Source organism: Aythya ferina (genome assembly GCF_964211825.1).
Source record: "Aythya ferina genome assembly, chromosome: 1".
NCBI lineage: Eukaryota > Metazoa > Chordata > Aves > Anseriformes > Anatidae > Aythya > Aythya ferina.
The window spans coordinates 75,898,483-75,923,816 of record NC_140296.1 but is presented as its reverse complement, the minus strand read 5'-3'; the positions used below and the strand labels follow the sequence as shown (position 1 = coordinate 75,923,816).

The window sequence follows — 25,334 nt, the reverse complement described above, 5'->3', positions numbered from 1 at the left end:
TGCAGGCAGAAGCGCTGAGTTAATCACTATGGCAGGAGAAGCCTCCTCCAACTGACATCTTTCTGAGAACTTTGATGTCTCTACTGCATCATGAGAGATGTGTATTGGATTGTGAAACAGACCCCACTGGGGATGTCAGTTGAGAACAAGCTTCAGGATGCCTGCCTGGCTTTCCCAACTGTGTTTACCTTATGGGGCATTACAGGCTGGACACCCTTAAGGGGTGCTAGTAATAAGAATTTCTGTCTCCATAGAGAAATACAACTCAATGGTGTTTGTAGTTTTAGACATCCTGCTGGGCAGTCAAATATGTTAAGTGTAATCAGATGCATTAGGATGTATTTTACTATGTCATCATCAAGGTTGGATACACAGTTTGATTAAAGTGACCGTGTGCATCGCGTCTGGGTATTTTCTTGTCCATTTAACTGAAAATTTTTCTTGTATGACTCCAAAGCATTGCGGTCTAAGACTTTAATTATAGGTAAAGGCTGTGAAGAGCTCAGCCATAGAGCTGAAAACTCCTTGGGCATGACAGTCTAGAGGAGATGATGCCCTTTCATTACTCTGCAACTTAAGTTAGAGAGCATGTACAGAGCAGAGGAAATCAAAAAGGGGGTTATAATTTTGAACAACATTTTTAAAGGAATTACTTTTCACATTTTACTTTTTATTTGCTTTCTTCTATTGCATTAATGTGGGTTAACATGTAAGTGTTTTCACATGTCTCTTATGAATTTTTATTTGGTATTGAAAAAATAGTTTTGAAGAAGTTTGTTTCTTTCACATTGTATTGTCATAAGAATGTTTTTGATGTTTGCTTTTTAAGAGGGGGAACAATCTACTAATACATTATTTAACTCTCAAAGAATATAAAGAAAACAAACACATTGAAAATAATTTTATTTTTTTATCACTTCAGGAAACAGGAATTTTGTTAACTTTATTTTTTTGCTGTGCATTTTTGAGAAAACTTGACGTAACTAACAAATGGACTAATTTGCATTAGTTGATACATGTATAAAAACTACAGGAACTAAGATATAAGTTGTTATAAGTAAGTTAACTATAATGTGCAGTGTTCAAAGTGGTTATGCCAAGTTTCTTATACTATTGCTTTTTATGCTTTAACCAATTGCATAGGGCCAGCTGCACTATCCCATGAGAATACAATATATCTGATGAGCAAACTTGTTATTCTGCTTGTTGCGATGCTTTCTAAAAATACTCATATTGCTGTTTATATTTTATACTTAGATATTTAATCATATTAATTTAACAAATTAAATTAATTCAAATATGCTGTGCCTGCTATCTCCAGATGGGAGAGCACATCTCTGTATTGTGTGAGTGGATGCCAAGTATGTGTACATGCATGAAGGCAGAGATTAATAAATTCTACTTACTAGTTTATTCCTCTATTAAAACAAAGGAACAGTATTTACTGCTAGCTTGATTGTGACAAACCTTAGTGCTTCATCTTGGAATTGTCTAAACTCTGTGGACAGCTAATCCTTTTTAAATCTTTCAGCTTCTGAAACACCTAAACTTCTGGTTCTAAGGTTGTCCAAAATTTTCTCAGCTCTTGACAGCAGGAAATCCCTCTTGAAGCTAACCACCAGTCCCATAAACGGAAGGTTTCTCTCTCCATCATCCAGAAGAAGCTTGCTTTGATAAATATCCTTAAAGAGTGCCCACCAGTAGGATTCCATTCACACAAAAGAGGGGAGGTCTGCTGCCCTTGGCAGAGTAGTGGATGTGGTACTGTCAAGCTGCTTCTTGGTCAGAAGTGTAAACTTAGTTCTTCTTACACCCTGGATGATATCCCTTCACTCTTTGAACCGTAAATTCTTTCTCACTGTGCATGATTTCAAAATAAACTTCTCTGCCCAGAAAATTTTTGGATGCCCCACCCTACAGGTGTTCAAGGCCAGTTTGGATGAGACCCTGGGCATTCTCATCTAGTGGGTGGCATACCTGCCCATGGCAGGGAGTTGGAACTGGATGGTCTTTCAGGTCTCTTCCAACCCAATCTATTATATGATTCTATGAAGATAGGTGTGGAGCTATGAACTCATCAGGATAAGGCTGATCTCTACTATTTCCAGTAAACCCCTGCACTAAAGAAAGGAATCCAAGATTGATATTGTGAGAGAATGGGAATGAACACAATGAAATACTCCTTTGATTATTTTAAACCTTGGAAAGGGGAGAGTCTTCTGTACCAGACTTTTCTACAAAGACCATCTTACACCAGTTCTTACCTATATATAAAAGACAGAAAAAAAATCCTTGGAGTGGTAACGTAAAAATCCCATCTGAATCACCTAACTACTATGTGGCTCAGTTGTATTTTCTCATTTTTTTCCCTCCCTATCCTAAATAATTCTGCCCTTCCCTTACAAGATGTTGTTGAGACCTTCAGCCTGCTTTGCTCGGAGGAAAAGTTTTGCCTATGAATGCAAAAAATGTCATAATTCAATATAGCAGGCAACATCAAAGACACTAAGGAACAGTTTCTCCCAACCTTTCAGACAGAGGATGGGATTGAAGGTAGGTCATCCATGCTCTGGGAAAGTACTTTAATCATCAGTCATTTGTATGAGCCGCAAGGAGATTTCTCAAGGTACCTTGAAGAGAAGAGCAAATAATCTCCTTTGGAAAGACAGTATGAGGGGACTACTTTCAGAAAAGGGCCTAAACAGCTAGGAAAAGAGTAGAATTATCAGTGCTTCTTACATGAGTCAGTACTATGCTAATGTCAGCCAAATTCTCCCTGTCTGCTGACAGCCCAACCACTTTATTCACTGGATATGACCTGTTGTTCCTTGGACCTGAGATGCACTATTGAGAAGAGGCTACTTTCTGTATTCTCCAGGTTATGTCATTGTGATTCTGTGCTGCTCTTATATCAAGTTATATACTAAAGTAAACTAGTGGGGACTTACCTTTGTCTTTATTGAATTTAGGATCATGTTGAGGATGGACATGTTGGTCAGTAATTTTGCCTGAGGACTCTTTTTTTATATTATTTTATTCCAAATGACAAGTGTATTAAGATTGGAACCTAGCTTTAAAACTTTCCTCCTTTAAACAATAGATAAATAGATAAATAAATAGAAAAAAAAAAATAAAGTCTATCTTATAATGATTTATATAAGAGGTGATTTTTTTGTTTGTTTGTTTCATCTTTCATTAATGAAATTCTTTAAAACATTATATTGGCATTCTAAGACCAGTAAAATTGTTGTTTAATAATTTCTCTAATATTCAGGAATAATTTCAGGTGTGTGTTGAAATTCAAACCTTACTTACTTAATACTATTCAGCATGCCATCAAGTTAATAGAAGAGAGATATCAAAAGCACTTTCAGTGTTATGATCTCAGCTCCAAACATACTTAAGTAGGGAGAACTAACTGAAGTAATTGAACAAAATATTCAATTTACTGACAGAGTAGTATATCTCAACAGTATTTTGCTCTTTCTTGAAATATGCTAAAACCATGTAAGGTTTGCTTAGAGGTGCCAAAGTAATTTGTAATGCAGGAGCTTTAGTTACAGATACGCCTCCTGCATGCCACTGAGATTAACAGAAGCTTTGCCAACAAAACCAGTGACGAAAGAAATAAGCCTAAGGCCTGTTCATATATTAAAATAATTTTGGTGATATGGGTTGACACATTATTTGATCCCACAACATCTCACATTTGCCACAGAAGACTGACACAAATGCAATACTGTGTTTTAAACAAGCCCTAAGAGAATAACTGAGCTCATACAAATGACAACTGAGATTCCTCAGCTGAGAAATTTGGGGTCAAGTCTATTCACATTATGCCTACCTTGTAGCTAAATTCAGTAAATCTGTTTTTAAAAATCCACAGTGTTGTGACTAATTAATTACGGTTAGGTCCTGACTAATCTCAGGATCTCAGCGGCAGCAGTATCCTGAATATATGTATTTACATGTATTTTTCTGTTAATATAGTTATAGTTTATATCACTCTAATTCACTGTCATGTCTTGTCTGTAAATAGTTGAGTATGTGGGTCTTCATGCTGGGAAAAACAAAAATAAACAAACTAGCACATTTGAGTGCTCTATAGAATGAAAATAATCATAAAACTGGTTCAGATAGGCTCTTTCTTCCCTAGGAACCTCTTCATCCAACTAGATAATAAATTCTATAGGTAATGTAAAAGCTAAAAATTGGAAAAAAAGATGAGGCAGATGATGAAGTGCAGGGACTGTTACCCCAGCTTAAGTTAAATAGACAAATGTAGGACTCTGAATGGAGAAGGACTCTGAGTAGCAGGAATACGTGGGGGCTCAAAGCAGCAAAACATCAGTCTGAGAGCAGTCTATAATGCAGCTTAAAAAGGCTCTCTTTCCTTCACATGCACACACAAACCAGATAACCTTTTCCTTAAATTTTATTTGTCAACAAGTGTCAAGATTAAGCACAGAATAATATTTAAAAATTTTGTTGGTTGGGACTTTAAAAATGCCATTGTTGGAGAGCTGAAACAACTTCCCAACATTCTGGCTATCTGAATTGGGTTGGCAGCTGCTGCTTTCTTTCACAGATTGGAAAGAAAGCAAAAAGCAGAAATTACACTGTGCCTTCTTTGGGAAGTATTTGGCATCACTGCAAGTAACATTGAAACTCATATGGTAGATTTTTTAAGTTACAGAAAACATCTTGTAAAAATAAATAGAAATCACTAAATTTCTTAATGAGTCTGCATCTTGGTCAATAAAGATATTCAGTATTGGTTGTGTAGTATATTTTGACTTATGCAAGTAATTTGTTTCAAATTCATGTGTTATTTTGATTAAATAATTAGATTAAAACACAATAAACATGACAGTCTGAAATAACTTGAAGTTTGGATAATTGAGAGGTAACTGCAAATGTAAAATCAGCCACAAATGGATGAGTTTCTAATGAGTTCTAAAAACACAATATTTCTTATGTACTTATGCACTTGGGAGTGATTCAGCTGTTACCAGAAGGTTGTGTTCAGGTCTGGTGTTAGTACCTTAGGAAAAAAAAATCAGAAACAGCGCAGAAGGCAGATCTTTAAAAGCTTAAAGGAAAAAACAGGATAGAAAAAGCAGGCCTCAGACTTCCTACTGAAAGGGTTCAGAGTGCATCTATGTTTATTCCATATTTCAGTGGTTAAGGCACTTCCTGCAGAAGTTGGAAATTAAATTCATGACACCAGCAATCTCAGTGGGTGTTGTTGATGGAAAGGTCATCTCCTATAACCCGAGAAAAGTCTGCAGAGAAGAGTTAAGGCTTAGAGTGTCATTTTGACATAAATGCCAAGGATCTCAAGAGGACTTGCATTCATTACCTGAGGGTTTTGTGTCTCCTATGAACCAGAAAAGGTGGCTTCTCACAGCTCTGGATTTTGTGAAGCCATTTTGGACTTACTCTCCCGTTTCAGGATCTGGAGAAATGAGTCCTTTGATTTGGGTTAATGAATTCCCTGAAATGTCAACACCTGATCAGCTAAGCCCTATATATTATGGTGAAAGTTGTGATAACTGAAAAGTAATTTTGTGAATTTAACACTTGACCAGTTTTCTAAAGGTCACTTTTCTAGAAGAGACCTGCAATGCACTCACTGTAATGTGCTGGTTATGTGATTTTGTTCACAACTGTTGACACTTCCATGTATTAAAGAGGTGGGTCCTACCTCCCAGTCTGCCTAATGGGTGTCACGTGGCAGAGAGCAACTAGCCACATCTGAACGGAAAGTGTAATTGTGACATTTTCCCCACCAGACTACGGATGAGAGGGTCCAGCTGTCAGACATCAGAGCGAGCAGGTGGTACCAGTTCCGTGTGGCGGCTGTCAATGTGCATGGGACGAGGGGCTTCACGGCACCCAGCAAGCACTTCCGCTCCTCAAAAGGTGAGTTTTGGTTCCCTAGAACTAGTGCTCACCTTCCACTCGCTGACATGTGGAGTGCAACCTGATCTGCCTGTTTTTGTGGCAGAAGGTTTTTAACAGGTGGGTTTTTTGGCCATGTTACCAACCATCAGCTTTAGAAATGGTGTGAGATTTGTTTGAAGTCAACACAGGAATTAAATGTTAAAGACATCATTATTGTTTTATCAGTAAGGAGTCTCAATGAATAAATCCATTTTAAAACATTTTACACACTGTTGGTATCAGCCAACGTGACTCTGACCTTGAAACATGAAGGAAATGGGGTTTCAACATGTTATTCCAAGATGTTTGTCTTAATTTCATTTATAGTTATAAGTACATTCCTGCCATATGCTTAGCAGCGTACAGGAATAGTTTGTTGCCTATATCTTAATTGCAGCATCATTGTTTTAATGGAACTACACGCTATTTTAGTATAACTTTCCCCTTGCTAGCACTAATCATAAGGGCTTAGGGATAAAAAGAGTATAATAGTGTTTAGTAGTGTGTATCTGTTCATTAGGAAGTCATAATAGACAGTCCACTAAGTGTTGTAGGATTTTTTGTTACTGTTGTTGGTTCTGCAAGGGATGTGGGATAATTTTGAAAATGTACCAGTAAATGGCACTGGGGGGATGGGAGCTGGAAACAGATCTCCTGTCCCATAAATTTTTTTCTGATGCACTTTTCACTGACACAAAGGAAGAGTTTACCCAGATGACTTTCAGACACAGTAGCACAGGCCAGAAACCATCCCCAGGAGACAATCTGGATATGGTTACTCTCTCTTAAAGACAGTTAATAATGTGGAAATAGCCAGACCATACTAGTTTACTGATGCTAAACAATGAGATGTAGCACTCTTCACTGTATTACTAATTGCAGTAAAGTTTCCAATAGACAGACTTGTCTTTGTTTTGGTAGTGACAGAATCTTTACACTCTTATAACAAATACTTTGAGGAATGCATTTCCTCTTTCTGAAGATAAAATTAACTTACAATATAGGCAGTCACCATTTGTGGGTTTCCATGTTAGCTTTTAGCTTGTTGTTTGGCCATAATCAATCCTAGAAAAAATATTATTGTAGATACAGTTATATAGGCATGCAAGTGCTTTCAGTGATATGGATGGTTTATTTATTTTTTGAATAAGTCTACATTAGGATAAATAATTTTGGTACTATAACCCCATTTGTGGTAGGAACATTGGTTGGCATAGTCATACCATTACTTTTGTGACCACAAACCTTTATGAATATAAAAGTATTATTTAAAGAATTTGTTACACTTAAGTAGCATGCCATTTCAATGACATCAAAAATACAGTTCCTTCAAGCTATGTTGAGCTTACTGCAAAGATTCAGCAGCAGCGGAGGCATTCTCTGCTTTTTTTTTTTTTTCTTTTCATGAGCTGCAGTTCAGCAGATACAGCCCTGCATTGCTGAATCTGGCACCAATTTTCTTTTAAACTCAGATCATTGCCAGAGTTGTTTTTCTGAGTTTCTAAAGATTTTCTAACTATTCTGCTTGGAACCACTGTGCCTGTAGTTACATATCATGATAATACTGAGGTTTTGGCTTGAGCGTGACATTTTGAAGCAGGATGTGTATTAAATTTCCCCCTAGATTTGTCCCCTGCTGCACTTGCTCACCACAGGAGCATGTTGTTCAAAACACCTACATTAGTAAAGAATATAAGAACATCCATGCTAAGGCATACTAAATGTCTCTTTAGCCCAGTAAAAAAAAAAAAAAAGAGACTAAATGTCTCTTTAGCCTAGACTCTAGCAAAAGTGGGTTTCTGGAGAAGTGTGAGAGCATGATAAGCACAAAGATACTTCTTCAGAATAATCTCCCAAGTGGCAGTGATTTGTTTTTCAGGAGTTTGTGGTTTTAAAATGATTACATGTTAGATACCAGAGTCCTCTTTTTTCTGTGGTCTCTGCAGCTACCCCTGAAGCACTTGCTCACCTGTAGTACTGTTTATGGCTGTCTGCTGGGCAGAGAGCACTCTAAGCACTTTTAGGACTTTGTGACAAGGACAGCAGAAGACTGTAGTATTTCTCCATGCTCTAACCTAATAAACCAAAGCAAAGGGGATCTTGATAAGGGCATAAAGTATTGTAACCAGCACTGTTCAAAAAGCTACTGTAACTCACAATAACAATTTTCAAATCTAAACTCCAGCCCTGAACTGTGAATTGCCAAGCAAACAGCAAGAATTTGATTTAACTATCAGCTTGGTAGCCAGAGTCATCCTATTTCATCAGTTAATTTGACTATTTTAGGGGCTTTGATATTGTCAGTGGCTGTTACAAAGGTACCATATTCGCCAAATGAAATGTGGAAGCATTAAGCGACTCAAATGCAGATGCTGCTGGGTGGTGACTGTCAGGAATAACACTGGGTTGCTTCAATCAGTATCTCTTAGCATCGATGTCCCTGAGCAGGCACTTAGCAGTAAGTTATAGTGTCATATAGACTTTTAATTACTACTTTGGAACTCAGTGGGAAGTGGCAGCCCCTTCCTGGCAGAGAGGCAAGAAACTGCTGATCAGATGTGCCTGTTTTTTTGCATGCCAGCATCTACTGTCTCCTGCTGTGCTCCTACAGGCACATTTAACCTCTAAATTGGAAAAAGGAAGGAGGACTTTGGCACATCACCTTTGGAAGGTTGCTGGCTCTCTGTGGTACGTTTGTGTAAAGTGTGGACAGAAACTCACATCAGTTCATGTACCGTTTCAATTCATCACGTCGTGCCAAGAGCAAGAGAAGATTATTATCTTTGTCAGACTTACCAGAAGTTTTCCTCAGAAAGAAATCCTTTGATGAGGAAATGTGATAGCAATTCATAAGACATTTTCTCACATGAGATGCTGAACTTTTACCAGTTGCTCCTAGGTTACAATGAATAGCAAATTGTACTTTTTTAAAGGAGGACAAATGTGATATAATATTTCTGTTACTAAATATTTAGTAGAGGTAGTTACTAAACTGTTAAAAAGAATGTTCAAAAACATTGATGCTGCAATTACTTGGAGAGACTTCTTGTCTGGTTACTGCTATGCTGTTTATGCTATTCTGTGTCTTTTGCAAGTGCAAAAATATTGTTTCTAAGTAGATACAGGAAAGTAAAGTTTTATTTTATTCAAAATAACTTTACATCTCCTGAAGTATGTAATTTCCACTGACTTTTCTACCACTAAAAAGATCCTTATTATCCAAATTACTTTAATTTCCCAGTCATGAAAAAGACAAAAACAGGAAGATAAAAGAGCATTTCATCAAGCATTTCAACTACAACAGCTCTACACCATTCTTAATCTACTTGTGTTTTGATTTTTTTTTCTTTTAACTGCTGTAGCTGTAGATATTCTTCTACAGTAAATAGTTGAGGTGAAGGTTTTTAGCTGTTTTACACTGCGTCATGTGTTCATTTCTTGAATGTAAATATGTAAATAATAAATATGTAAATAATAAATAATCAAAGTGACACCACTGATATATATAATTTATAAAATGTTCAGAGCATAAGCAGAGAGAATTTTTTATGCCATTTATTTCCTATTATTAAAGGAAATAAAGCATTTATACATGCCTGTCTGGCATGGCCCTCACATGGAACAAAGTGATGCTTCATTTTTCTAAAATTTGATACCAAATTTACAAGAGACACAGATTAAATTATGCATATCTCTTTGGAGCAGTGTGACTAGAAGGTGGAGTGAATACTGCTCCTTGGAGAGTGGGTCCTTTCCTAAAAGTAGAACTCTGTACATGGATTTTCTGATTGATACTGTCAACTAAAATTGATCTAAACTTTCTGATCTTTTTTGACTGTGACTTCTACATCACTTTTTTTTTTTTTTTTTTTAATCGTGTTTGCTTTTCATCTTCCACTAAGTGGCAAAAATTTGCAATAACAGCAAAAAGCTAACAGAATGACGGGCAGAATATTTTGATTCCCAAAGGTACAAATATCCTTATTTTCATACTTTGACTGGTCCTCTCCAAGCTGTTTCATTTGCTATAGGGGGAGGAGAGTACTGATCCTACAATCATTAAATAAGTCTTTTTGGAAAAACAAACAAACAAACAAAAACTGTCTATGCTTTTCTTCCATTAAGTGGGCAGTGGATGGCCTAACTCAAATTGCCAGAAGTTACTTGGCTCTAGTAATACAACTTACAATTTTTAGGCTACTTTTTTTAGCTTTTTATATTTCATGGTGAGAATGAACTTTCAGTAACAGGGACTGCAGTTAACTAGAGGGATCGGCATTAAACATTTCTGTATAATTTATTATCTTTCTGGGCTGTAGTTAGGTACTGTGCCATTTTCACAGGCAAAAAGGGACTGTATGATCAACACAATGAACCCAAACCATATGATCCTTCTACCTCTACTAAAGTTATCTTCAACATAAAGGCAGCTGCTAGCATGCACAGGATAAATTGTCTAGCAAAAGGAAGTAGACAACATTGTTTTCACAGCACATAAGTACTGTGCTGGATGAGATTTCATGCATGCATTACTGAGTGTTAGTAAAACCAGAACAGACACCCACTCCTGCCAATAAAATTCTTTCTGTTGCTCCTTTGGGACCAATGATTTTTTTATACTGTTGCACAGCTGCTTTATGTGTGCCATTTCCATTGGGCAAAGCCAGTCTTCCTGCTTATGCCTTGGAACTGCTTAAAAGTTGGAAACTTGTCTGTAGAGCAGCTTCAGCAGATTTCTGTAGTTGGTAGGCGTAATGTTTAAAAGTTAGCAATGTGTGATCCATTTTAAGTCAGGAAAAAAAGACAAATCTATGTAAGAAAGGATTTTAAATGGAGCCAAACTTGCTGTCACTTTTACAATTCAGATTGGGAATTCCAGGTTCCAATGTCGTTATTTCCTCTCCAACATATATTTCAAATCATTTATTTATTTATTTATTTTCATTACAGTTGCTCTATTTAAAGTCAAAGTGAAGGCATTTGCAGCAACGAATGATGTGATTCTTGTAAGCATAGCTTACCCATGCTGTTGTGTTTAAGGTTGCAAAGCACTTCCACATCCTATTGATCGAAAGAATTTTGTAAGAGATAAACTGTCTATCACTAAGTTTAATAAATGTATAGAGAAAGATGTGCATTTTGAAATGGTGATGATGTGATGCTTATTATTATTATTATTATTATTATTATTATTATTATTATTATTATTATTATTATTATTATTATTATTATACATGAGGAATCCTCCCTCCAGGGGCCTGAAACAGAGTTTTCCTTGTGATGGCTGAGTAGCCAGCAAGACAAGAATTTAAGTCCTTTGGGTATACTCAAGCCAGACACAATGCAGACAAATTCAGTACTTACTCCATTTGCTGGAACAGCAGTCTCAGCCTTGACCTAATGAAGCTATCGTTTCTAGCAGTGAGAAGTGATTTACTTCTCAAGCTGCTGAGACCAGAATTTTTCAGATTAGAGGACAACTCTCTGTGCCAAATTCTAGTATATATAATGTCTTTTCTTTTTTATTTGAGCTGTAGCATAAACAACAAAGGAAAAGCTGCAACTATCATCACTCTTTCTGCAAACCAAAGAATTTGATTTAATACTCAGATAAATTCATGTATATAAAATTTCAGAACTTTAAATTTGAAAAACTGGCAGTAGTTTCCATTCCAGTAGTTTAATGTTCATGTATCTGAATTATACATTTGGGCAGTCAGTCAAAGGGATCACAGATATATGAACACTAACAGCAGAGTGGCTGTTAAGCTTTATTGTCAGAAGAATTCCAGTTTAGCTTCACAGTCAGGTTAACAAACATTTTATGTATATAAGCTTTATAGTTCAGTATTAGATATTCAGTTATTAGACTTTAAAATATTTCAGCACACAAGTTGTGTATGGCTTTTTAGTGTTTGCATAGACATACAGAAGCATAACAAAACACCTTGTAGAAGCTTGACTTTTCCATTCAATAATACAATTGTGAAGGCTTAAAAAAACAGAAAAAAATACAATTATCTGGTAACTGGTAGGCATGCATTATGAAGGAGTATGTTGTTAAGGCTACTTAACATTTTATTTTATTTATTTTTTCTTTTGGGGGAGGACTTTGGGGGAGGCTTGGGGTGTTTTTGATTTTTTATCTGTTCCTTTTTGAGTCTGGGGCTTGGGTTTGTTGTTGTTGTTGTTTTTTCCTTCCATTAATAACAGAGATCACAATATCTAGCCTAGTTGCTATTCCTTCTCACTGGTGAAACTCAGTCCTTTCTAATGAAAGAAAAGATGAATATTCCTGTTTTTTTGGCTTAAAAGAAAAAAAAAAAGTTCCGTCGGTTATAATAGTGATGAGTGGTTCAGAGAGACAGAAATATAAGAATAAATTGTATAGTGGTATGGAAATACTTAATGTGGAAAGGATCTTCAGCTGGTAGTGGCTTTAGCCACTCACTTAGTGGCTTCATATTTCAGGTACTCAAAATCCAAGAAATATTTTAATGTTGGGTCCCCACAATTAGACAGTTATTTGTTACTCTTTGTGTTTTTCTTTTCCTTCTTTCTTTCAGATGATTTAATGCCAAGTATAATGACTGCCAGTGTTCAAGAGGCATTTGAATAATGTTAATATACTTTAATTTTTGGTTAGAGCTGAAGTGCTTTTGTAGGTTCCTTCCAACAGAATTATTCCATTCCATTACAAAGTGTTTTGTTGTTGTTTTTGTCGTTTGGTCAATTTACTTGCTTCTAGATTATTATTTTCTACATCTTAGTCTATGAGTTTTAAAAAAGCCCTTCTTGGGAATGTGACAATTTGTAATATCTCGCCTTTTCATGTCTGTCAGCTGCAGAAATCCTTCCTTTCTGTCTTCCACATCTACAGCCTCTTCCTTCCTACAATCTCTTCCTCCTCGTCAAAGGCCCTTTTCAATGACATTTGCTAGGCTCACAAAAGACATCTTGAAAAAAGTGGGCACTCAGGAAATTGTTTCTACTATTTTAATATTATTTCACATGTATATTCAACTTAAGAGGAGGATGTTTTTTCTTTACTTAACCAATAGTTACCTGATGATTTTTAATACAACATATTAAACATATTAAAGTACAACTCTCCCTCAGCAAAGGCAAACCAGTACTCATATATTTTTTGTTGTTTTTGTTTTTAATACAAATCTGCATTTTGTCTGCAGACTAGACTGTTTCTAGTGAACAGAGCATGCAGAAATGCTACTGATAATGTGATGTTTTCAATAAACTGGAATTATAGTAAGTACAGGGTGAAATCCTGGTACTGTAGAATTCAAAAGAAACTGTCTATTGCTTTCAATATGTGCACAGTTCTTCTCCTTACTATTTTTGTTTCTGCTTATGTTACTGAGAAAAACAGGGATGTTTGAAGTTACTTAAAAGAAAAATCCTGTGATGCTGAGACACTTAAAAGCTCAGTTCTGATCAGTCACCTACTTTATATAAGGATAATTGCACATTATCTTGCATTCTTGTGGGGACAGAAACACTTGACAAAGAATTTTGGAAGGAAACAAACAAACAAAAAAATCAGTCATTTTCTTTAGATCTCTGAAAAGCTGATGAACAGAACTTGAAAATATTCTGAATCGTGTAATACACTTTGTCCAGAAGAGCTATTTCATTTAGCTTTTAGAATTTTTAGGGCTCTCAGAATCTTTTGCAGTTGCAAATGAAGACAAAGATGTTGTATAGTTATAATTGTTTAGGCTTATATCTGACCATTCATGAAGATGTAATCTCTGAAACACTTAAATTGTATCCCATATGTTATGTATACATAATACATGATGCATAGTACTTCTGGGAGATAACCTGAATAATTCACCTGCAGTAATATGATCATATTACTGCACTTCAGGTTATAAATGTTGCACTTCAGGTTATAAATGTTGCACTTCAGGTTATAAATGTTTTATTCTCATAATACATTATCATAATACATAAAAAAAAAAAAAACACCACCTAACATTTTAATTCAGCAAAGATGAATGCTTAATTTTTGATTTTGGTTTTCTGATTAATGATTCTGTTTATTGCATGTAAATTTAATTTTGCATCTACTTATTTTAGTAAGCTATAGAAGTAGATGAGGAATTATATTAGACAACAATACAAACCTAAAACAAATTATAGAAGTTAATCTCTTACATTTATCCCCTCCAAAATACTCAGCTTTGTATATGTTTAAGATAGAGATGGTATATGTTTAAGATAGAGATTGCCTTCAGAGGTAAGGCAATAAATGTATGAAAAGTGTTTCTGCAAAGACAAAAAATGAAGGAATCTGGCTTGCAATTTCATTAAAAAAATAAAGAAAGAGAAGAAATAAGGAATTCTCATTATTAGGAAAATAAAGATGAATTTCCAGAAGGTTTAAACTCAATGCTTTGTAATGTTTATGTCCAAAAGACAGGTTGAATTGCACGTGTGAGGCAACACAGACATCCATTACTATTTTAACTAAAATGGCATGTATGAGGAAACAGGAGCATCCATTGTTGTTTAACCAAGACTCCTGTTAAATAACAGGAATAAGTCATTATTTCACATCTGCTGATCTTTAAAAAGGAAATGCTGTCTTTATTAATTCTAAATGTGTCAGTTTGTATGACCTAAATGATGGAATTTTTCAATGAGACCATTTATCGTAGGGATTATCAGATGAATTTAGTATGTCTGGAAAGCTCATTTAACAGATCATTAACCATTATAAAAAAGATTCAGGTGAACTGTGCCATAAATGAATGCCTGGTGTCTCCTCTGCACACCTTCAGTTTTATTTCTGGCAGTAAGTGGTGGCTTATTTGGCTGAAAATTTATGTGAAAATGGTTTTCTCAATCACATTGTTTTTTCTTGGCTTCAACTTCATCTCATGCCTTAATTGTTACAAATTTCCTTTTTTTTTTTTCTGCCTGATATACCTTTTTTTTTTTTTTTTTTGAGCCACAGTGTTTACTTTAACTTATTTATTTACCCATCTCTTTATTTATTTTTGCATTTTTATTATATTTTGCCACTGATGTTTGTCTACCACAGGCATTGAGAAAAATAAAGTTTTCAAAGTCTTATATTTTTTCACTAAATTGCTGGTGAAATAAATATATTGCCATATTCACTCTTAATAGTGTTCTCTTATAATGATTCTAAGATTACTTAGATTGAGAATCATGATTAAAAAGTAAGAGACAAGAAGCAAGTTTGACTTTCAGAGGCTCATCTGCAAAGTTTCTGTTTATTCACTTGACTCAGAGACAGAATATCACATATTAGAACCCTAAGGAGGATCTAAAGTTCAGTATTGTAAGAGGTTTAGTCGTGGAACCTTTGACTGTCAGGTATCCTTCTTGACTCTAGGGTTGACAAAGAGAATTGAAGGAATATCTCAGGTAATATTGACCAGAAATTAGTTCAGAATAGGGAAATAAATAACAGGGATAGCTAATTGCTTTTTGTCATTATAAAAATATAACTATGGCCTTCTATGTCAGCATAATATTTCATTACATCTTAATTACATTTATTTTAAAGTCATATTTATGTCCCATGCTAGTGGATATCAGTACAAGAACTTTTAAGAAAGACTCAACTTGTAGAAATATTCTCATTTGAGAATTCTTTGAGAACACACACACAAAAAAAATAAAAATAAAATCAGCATTTGCACCATGTGATTCCAGGATAACTACACAAGGCTACTCATAGACTAGGAGCTTTTTACAGTCATTGTGTTTAAAGTAGTGAATACCAGAAGTAAACCTTATAGTTTAGAACATTATGGTTTGTGATATTTGTGAGCATAGCAACAATATAACAACAAACCTAGATGTGTAGTCCCAAAGCTGGTAAGCAAGCACATAATTGTAGTTTTAGTAAGGTTTGGATTTCTTTAACTTACAAAAAGCCATCTCACTTATGGGAATTTTTTGACTGAATTTTCATAAGTGTAACAAGAATGTTTAACACAGCTTGTGTATAGCTAGTAGATACATAAGATGAATATGATCTTTACCTTACTGAAGATGATTTTTTGATTATTTTTTTTTATTGCAGATCCGTCTGCTCCACCAGCTCCATCTAATATCAGAATTGCCAATATCAGTGCAAACAATGATGGAAGTATAAATGTAATGATTACTTGGGATCTTCCAGAAGAACCCGATATCCCAGTGCACCACTACAAAGTCTTCTGGAGCTGGACGTATAGCAAATATGTGATCCCAGCTAAAAAAAAGAGAAGGAAGATTACTGATGGGGTAAGAAGGAAAACAGCAAATGAGACGGAAATATGGGTGTGTGTTAATTTTGGAATGTTCAAACATTTCTGGCATAAAATAAATAGATTAGAAGAATCAAAATATGATAAATTGTAATGATTTCAACAGAAGAGAAAATTGCCTTAATTTTTAAGATCACCAATCCCATAGACAATTTTGATTTCTCAGTCTCTATGCTTCACTGAACTCAAGGTGAGAAGTAGACTTCTACCTTAAAATACAGACGAAGTATTACAAGATTTTGTGGGAGAGAGAAACAGAAAGTAAAGTGCTGTTTGTTCTCTATAGTGAGGCTTATTTTACTGTTCTTCTGAAAGATACAGTGTTGTTTTATTTCAAAAGTGTAGCATCATCTGTTGCATTATTTCAATATGCAAATAAAACTTGGGACACTATCATATAGAGTAAATATTAAATAATTATTATAGGTCCAAACAAAACAAATCAAAATGACGTTTAAGTACTCTGTTGTACCAGAGATCTGACATATTTCCATAGCAGTAAATTCCTGTGATTTTTTTTGATGCACATCAAATATTGCTTTACTAGAAAACTATCTTCTGTCATATCCTTAAGCATGTTGTATAGTATCTTAAAGTAGGTAATAGGAATACAAATGTATCACAAATAACAGACTGGACTTAATTATCTGAACTAACTTTTATTAATGCATTGTGAGCATTTGTTTCCATGTCTGTGTTCACCCTGTGTTTTGGCTATTGTTGCCTGTTTACACTGTTATGAATGACAGCTGTAGGGTTATAGTTCCCTCTCTGTCCCTCAGGCACCAAATCCTGAGAAAAATGAGAGCAATTAAGACATTATTCTGAGTTCATTTACAGCGGACTGGATATAGCCAGATCCACTGACGTGAGCATGGTGAACCCACCTCTTTTCATGGGAATGGACAGGGATCAGGGTCTGGAGACTGTAGCCATCATCACGAGCTTTACATTGGGAAGGAGGGAAAAGGAAATTTAACCATAATAGGAAATAATATGGAGTTTTAATATTTTTATTTTTATTTTTATTTTTCTTAGACCTCTGTGGTACTTTTAAGAAATCACTTTAGCAAGGAGTAGATTTGGATTCTGCTAGGTAGAACATTTTGTGTTTCTCAGGAAAGCTGCCATTGGCTAGAGACCTTCAAATTGTTAAATTTGTTAATTAATAATTAAATATTATTAAATGTTAAAAAATGTTAAATAAGACCTTCAAAATGTTAAAACATCCAATAAACAATATTAAGTAATTATGACAAAGTTCTGGCCTTGTACAGAAGGAAATCCAGAAGATCTAAGACATATCTAAGAGAAAAGACAGGCTCTTAGAATACCTTTCATACTACTCCTGGCCCAGTGTACTTCTTCTGCAGCATCACATGAAACTGTACACTAATGAGATTCAGACTACCCCCACAGGATACTTCTGAAGCTATTGCTGGCCAATGGTCCTTTGAACATTACAGAAACTCTTCAGTCTAAAAACTGAAACTGTAAATAATGTGAAACACGGTGGAAAAATCTCTTTTTTTGAAGAACGTTGAAGATTTTTTTCTCAATTTTTATATTCAGGTATGGTCTAGTTCAAATGTAGCCTAGTCAAAACCATTTTATAAAGATTTCTAGGTGATTCTAGGTAGACATTCAAATATTTTTTGCTTCAGTATTTAGAAATCAATGCCATTAATCAAGAGTTGTAGTCAATAATAAATAACACAAAACAAGTAAACATAATTGAAACAAAATGCTTTTGACAATTCCTGAACTGTGGCAGTGCATAGTTGTCCTCTTCACTCTGGATTGACTGTGAAACTTTAGAGGCACAAAGAATTCTAATGAAAACATGGAGTAATGTATTCTGTCTGTGACATGGGCTAGAAGAGGATTTTTATAAATACTAAAAATGTATTTAAGAATGCAAGAATACTGTGAAGCCTTGTGAATACTGTGAAGTTCTTTACAATATTATGGGACTTAATTTATAGGTTATTAACCAGAGAATGATAAACCTGCTCATGTAGGATTGATTAATCCTACTCATGTACACTTCCATGACAATAGAAACTTCATTTTTTTCTTTTCCATTTATCACTCTGTAGATGAAAAGAATCCTTGTTAATAAGGAGGTTTTTTTAGATGCCTGTTTCTTTATCTTTTTATTTTTGTAGAAAATGTTTTATAGAAAATATTGACAAATGTACTGAATCTTGCATTCTATCTGTCTTCGGACTAGCTCTCTCTAGACCAAGTTGTCAATGATTTTCTAATGTAGAAATCATGGAGAAAAGAGCTTAAATGTCTTTGGCTAAAATAATTTAGACACAAGAAAAAAAAAGTTATACATATATATACTTACATATATGTATAAACACCTTTAATTTTGACTTAAAGAGTACGTGTCTGCATTTGCCAAGGAATTGACAAAATTTTGTAAACACCAGGAAAGTAAGTTAGTCCTTTATTAGTTCTTTTATAATGACACACAAAAATAGAGTTCAGTAAAATGTTATTTTAAAGAAAGAAAATTTTGTTCTGCTGAAATTTATATACATGTATGAGTTTTCTTTTCTAATTTCAAAAGAGTAGCGAGCCCAAGATAACAGGCCTGCTTTTAATAAGAGCTTGTGTTTCAGTAATACTATAACTGCTCTGTATATTTATTCTCCCCTGTTATAGCCCCAGAATTATGTGGTCCTGGAGGGACTCCAACCCAACAGCAACTACAATGTAGAACTACAGGCAGTAACACGCTGGGGTCAGATACGCCTTAAAAGTGCTAAGGTTTCTCTCCATTTTAGCACAACGCAGGACACCAGGAATAATAGTGAGTATTCAGACACCTGAGTACTTTCTCTCTTCTTTATTTGGATTTTGAATGATTTGTGTAATGGTTTCTCAAGTGAAAGGAAATAATTCTCTTAAAGCTGGCTGTTTGATAGCAAAGTGATCTTGTCTTGATCAAGTTGAGTAACCTTTTGATGTTAAATTTCTTATCTAAAAACTGATCATAGTTTTCACCTAATACTTTGTCTTAGCTCCTGCTCACCTGAAGTAAACAACTACAATGAAAATGGAAGCATGTGCATCACTGTGATGTTAATATTTTTAAAATACATTATAGTTATAAATACTAACTATATTCCTTAGTCGCTGGAATAAATCCATTTCTGTGTCTTTATCTTAACTAGGCAGTTGTAGCTTGCAATCCTTTTCAAAATCCTGATTGTTTTGACTAGCCCATGAAATCAGATTCTTGGACCACTCCAATACATATCTGCTATGAATTGATATAAAACACTGACTCTTCTATTAGGGAATCTAAATTGTTCATGCCTGATAAGAAATGAATTCTCAAGAAATTATTAAACACATAGGACCAAAATTGAAATTAAAATCTCAAGATTTTAATTTTAATTAAATTATTTTTTTTTTAATTAAAATCTTGAGATTTTAATTTCAACAGGATATTTATTTTTAATTTCAACAGGATATTTTATTTTTAATTTCAACAGGATATTTATTTTTAAGATCTTCTTTAAAACCTCACACACTGAGGCAGCGCTGTGCTGTGCTGGGCTTTGTTCTAGTAACTGGGAAAGAATCCCGGGTGCCATTATTATGCATACATAGCCAAAAAAGACATTGAGCAAGCTGTTGAAACTCTTTCTCTCATTTTACTATAAAATATAATTTAAAATCATATCTGAATCTAACAGTAAACTGAGTCTTAGTTAAATGTTTTCATAATCGCAATACAATACTGAGTCCCAACTGCCAATGTATATACAATATACAATGCAGCAAAATTCTGATTAAAAGGTGTTAGAGATATCATTTTAAACATCCTTTCCTGATTGTTTCATTTTCTATCCATTTACATTTTTATTTTAAAGTACAATCAAAATTTAAACTTTATTTGGCACCATTTTCGTAATGTTGCTGTTACCCTAAGTACTCTCACCCTAACTAATCAATCTGTATTTTTGCTGGACCCTTCTGCAAACATATTCTGTTTGGATATGTATGAAATATTTTAAAGTAGTTTTTAACTATAACAGACCTCCTCCTACTACAGCAGTTTCACATTTTAACGTACCAAGAAGATAAAACAGACCTAAAGATCTCCTTTTTCCCCCCTGCTAAGCTCATTTTCACTACCTATTTGGGCCAAATCAGTGCCTGTGAGAATTATACCAAACCAAATTTGTTTTACAGGAAGGTACTTCAAAAATCAATCATAAAATCATGGAATCACAGGATGGCTTGGATTGGCAGAGACCTTAAAGGTCATGTATTTCCAACCATCCTGCCATGGGCAGGGACATCTCCCACTAAATTAGGTTGCTCAAAGCCCCATCCAACCTGGCTTTAAGCACTTCCAGGAAAGGAACACCCACAGCTTCTCTGGGCAACCTGGGTCTCACCACTCTCAGAGTAAAGAATTTCTTCCTTATATCTAATCTAAATCTACCCTCTTCTACCTTAAAGCCATTACACCTTGTCCTATCACTACCCTCCCTGATAAAAAGTCCCTCTCCAGCTTTCTTGCAGGCCCCCTTTAGGTATTGGAAAGTTACTATAAGATCTCCCTGGAGCCTTTGCTTCTGCAGGCTAAAGTGTAAAGTTTATATGTTTATAGACAAATATATGTCTATAAGTTGATAGATAAATCTGAACATCCTTCCTATTAAAGCTGAGTTCAACATTCTTTCGGTCAAAACCAGTTATATCACACTTTTTAGTGTGATTGAGCACTCTGCTGAGAAGTGTGTGTGGACCTTTTTGGACCTTTTCTAAGAATGGCTACATTACGGTTTATATCTAAAAACAAATAAAATCTACCTCTAGAGGTAATGCAAATATATCTGAATTCATCTTCTGAGTCTCACTAAAATTAATTAGAGCTACTTCTGCTTGAGGTATTTGCAAGAATACTCAGAAACAGATGGAGAAATCTGTAAAATAAATTGCCTGAAATATTATCTAGGACAGGACATTCATACTTCCTCATTACTTGGGGACTTCTGTGGCTTTTGGGAAGTAGCTCCAGAAGCACCGTTCCAATTTTGCTGAAGTTCCACTGTCAGTTACTCAACTCTCTGAGGAATTAAGGTCTTTTTTTAGGTGTCCATGTCATCAGAATAGAATCAGTCCATAACCCACTGAAGTAATTTAATCCTACAGACCTCTGTGAGCTTTGCCCCTGGCCCTCTGGTGTTATCCCCACACATATACATGTATGTTGTCTCACATATATGCTTCACTTCTGGGAAATGCTGCAAAATTTTCTCTCTTGATCAGTATATGCAGTGCATGTGTATATATATATATTTATGCACACACATATATATTGAAGTGCAGTAGAGAGAGAACAGCAAAGTATAAATTTAATAAAATTAAAATTCTTTAAATTGATATATACCTAATAGATTCAAGTTTGTATTTTACTCTATCACTTTGTGATTTTCTTTCAGATAACATAAACGCTATGGTTACCTTGAGAAAGAACTTGCATACATTTGGTAGGTTTGCACTGATTTAAAAGAAGCAAAGAAAATGTAAAAATATATCAGATCAAAAAAAAGGATTGAAAAAATGTATTTTTTCCAGAAAACAATTAGGGTTTTAGCTGAAGCTATATATTGGGCAAAATATTCAAGTTTACATATTATTCACAATTATTGTTGAAACTTGAGTCTTTCCCTTTTTCTCTCAAGTATGTAGTTAATAATTCACAACTTCCTAATCATCAGAATCTCTGCTTTTTATTGAACTGTAGTATAGAATTAAATACAGTTTTTTGTTTTGTTTTGTTTTTTGTTAATCTGATGCAAATACTGTCCTCAGTCAGAATTGATACATCTGAAAGTGTATAATTAAATGTAGTTTGAATCAGCACTACCAACTCTTAAATTGAAAATATCTAGGAATACTCAATTATTCTAAATACTGACAATCCTGCTATATGTTCACAAACTGTTGCTAGATGAAATACTTGATGAAGGACTTCGTGTTACCATTGCTTGTTGGAAGCTAGGCACATACACAGAGGGAATAGCTCAAAGTTCATTCTGCTCTTACAATGTTTTCCTAAGCATTCACTGTTCACTGTTGGAGATAGGAAAGTGGGCAAGAAAGATCTTTAATCTGACCATAGTGTTCTCATATAGCATACCAAAGGACTGTATTTACTTTGATGTAATAACCACATGTAGCCTCTGTGGGTTACACTCAATCCCATCCTCAGGTTTTGTGTATATTCAAATACTGTGCAAATATAAAGACCATGAATGATTATACAGAAGTACAGCTAGATACCATGCTTGTTTAAAAAGTCACAGTGTTAACATTTTTTGTTCCTGGGGCTATAAATTCGCTTCCTTTACTTATGATTCCTTTAAAAAGTTAGAGAGCATTTTCATATTAAAATATCTTTACCTTTTTTTCTCTCTAAAATATCTTTACAGAATTTCAAACAAATTATATATTTTTCAACCATTATGAACTTTGCTCTTCAAAGTTATAATAATTTTGTTTAGGTAAGATATTGAAATAAGATTTTTTTTTCTCTGAATTTGAACGTTGTTAATATGGTCATTAGATGTCACTGTATTAAAATAAATAATTTCTTAATTTTTTTATGTACTGCAGATGAGCAGACATCTGCTGGGAAACCCCAGAAAGGACTGGTAGATCCTTACCCAACATTTCAAAGAAGGAAAACAACTCGTTTTCTTAAAATTGGAGCTCCTTTCTATCAGGACAATCAACTTCAGGTTAAAGTTTATTGGAAGAGAACAGGTTTGTCCAATTTTTGTTTCACTATTTTTCTAAGGAAGAAGTCTCATAAAGTGTCTCAGAGTTGTAGAACATTGGTATAATATACAGTCATTCAAAGTCAAATCCAACACCCATCCTCCATAGGTTATGCAGCATCACACTGATTGGAGAAAGGCCATTCAGTTACTCCATATTACAGTAAGAGTATGTCACACTGGGTGGTGTGGATTATGAGAGGTATCATTTGCTTCTTAAAAACTGCCTACCTGTTTAAATGTCTACTTCTCTCGCATTCTGGCAAATCATATATTTATTCCTCCATTAAATCTGCAAGCTTCGGCTCAGACCAACTACATACACATTTTAAGGTTTTTTTGTTTGTTTTGTTTTGTTTTGTTTTGTTTTGTTTAGCTTTCCCCATTAAAACTTTATTTTAGTGTAACTTTATGGAAAGGTAAGATAATTTTAAGCTTAAATAAAAATTGAGGCATTTTTAATAATTAATGGTAAGTTTACATAATAATATTATTTTGGTTATCAAAAGTGAGTTTATATATTTTGAGCTTTGGATTGGTCACCTTAAAATTTAACCTTTTGTAAGTGAGTTGTCAACTAGTTGTTGAGCTGCTTCTGTAGTCAGAAAAACATGACTTCTGAGGTAACTCATCCCACACAACTGCTAAATCATGCTCTAGAATTGCCTGTGTTCCTTTCTCAGTACAGAGGGTGCCTTAAATGACCAGTTCAGACCAGACAACTTGTTTGTAGAAGGCCTGGAAATGCCTCACTTCTCTACTTCTCTCTGGGAACTTAGGTTCAATTCTGAGCCGTTTGAACTAAAAAAAAAAAAAAGACAAGACAAGATTCAAAGATGGGGATATTATGTCTCCCACAGTCCCACAGATGGGAGGGTCAACTCACAGTTGAAAGATATTCATCCTTGTGAAGTAACTCATCCATTTGTGGCTCTTCTCCCTCTAGCCTGTTTCCAGAAGGAAGGTGGTACATCATATGACCAAAGTGCCACCACCTCTAGTGAAACTCACCTTACATGTATAGTAGTTTTCATGACCAGTTAAGAAATATTTTATTGTTTTAAAATAAATGGTTTTGAAACCAGCAGAATCTCCACTACTGGTGATCATCAAAGACAGATACAACACGCATCTTTTAGAAATGACATGGATTTGCTTGCTGTCACTTTTACTTGCATTCAAGAGATGGGCTAGTCATAGCTGCTGACTGTATAGATTTTTGTATGAATCTGTGTACCTTCAATTATATCAGGGGGACATCGAGACATCCATTTTTGTCATGTGGTGGAAGTAAGCTGTCACGTGGTTTTGAGTGTTTAGGTTTATGCCTCAGCCATACAGTAGAAGATATCTTCATTTTTCTTATGTAATGAGCTGTGATAGCAAAGGTATGGAAGAGGGACAGAATATGGAAGTTTGTTGCTTTTTTTTTTTTTTTTAACAAAAATATATTTGTTCTGAGTGACAGCATATGCAGTAACTCATCAGGAGCCTTTGTCTCATGTGGAACTGAAATATAGCCAGTTACCTCCTCCTGAGAAACTAGCAGCTTCTATGAGCTCTTATAGGAGTTTGGAGATTAGGTAGTGCATGGATGAGGTACCTATTGCAAATTTACTAATGACAATGTACTGCAGGAGCAAGATTTTTTTCACTGTGCTTGCGAACACAGCAGGAGGAACATATTAGCTGTGTCTTGTCATTATGAAAGACAGCAGTTACTGGAGCCAACTGAGTTTGGAACTGTACCACATTTTTTTCTCTTTTATGAACTGTACTGTTTCAAGTCATCTTTAAGGATTTGTAGGAGGTATAAGAATGCAGCAACTATAATAGGGAATACAGATAATTTACCTCAGCCTACTCTACAGCCTCATGTCTAGGTTATTTTCATTGCAGATAGGCAATAAAAGTTCAAATCCTTCCTGACAAGGAACTGACCTCTGTCTTCTACATGACTGGTGAAAGCAGGAGTCCCTACTGATTGCTTTACTGTTCTCATTATTTTGTAGTTTGCTACAAAAGAGATTGGGCACTAGAACAGGATCCCCAGGATAGTGGCCATGGCACAAAGCCTGACAGAGTTCAAGAGGCATTTGGACAATGCTCTTAGAAACATGCTTTAATTTTTAGGTGCTCCCGTGTGGAGTGAGGAGTTGGACTTGATGATCGTTTTGTGTCCCTTTTTTTTTTTTTTCTTCCAAAAATGCAGCCATTGTGTAGTCCTGAATTAGGATGTATGACTTTTAAATAAACAGCAATTAAT

The 25,334-nt window shown here is 34.8% G+C and overlaps 1 protein-coding gene across 2 annotated transcripts in view; it reads left to right on the top strand.

The window, feature by feature from the left end:
• The window catches only part of ANOS1 (anosmin 1), a 136,992-nt gene that overhangs the window by 84,362 nt on the left and 27,296 nt on the right, over positions 1–25,334 (top strand). The window contains exons 6-10 of one of the 2 annotated variants that reach the window (XM_084519074.1): positions 5,796–5,925; positions 16,028–16,230; positions 18,930–19,077; positions 21,728–21,775; positions 22,905–23,054. In XM_084519074.1, the coding sequence (XP_084375200.1) occupies positions 5,796–5,925; positions 16,028–16,230; positions 18,930–19,077; positions 21,728–21,775; positions 22,905–23,054 (679 nt within the window). The remainder of the gene's footprint in view (positions 1–5,795; positions 5,926–16,027; positions 16,231–18,929; positions 19,078–21,727; positions 21,776–22,904; positions 23,055–25,334) is intronic. The other variant, XM_084519075.1, reaches the window with a different exon arrangement.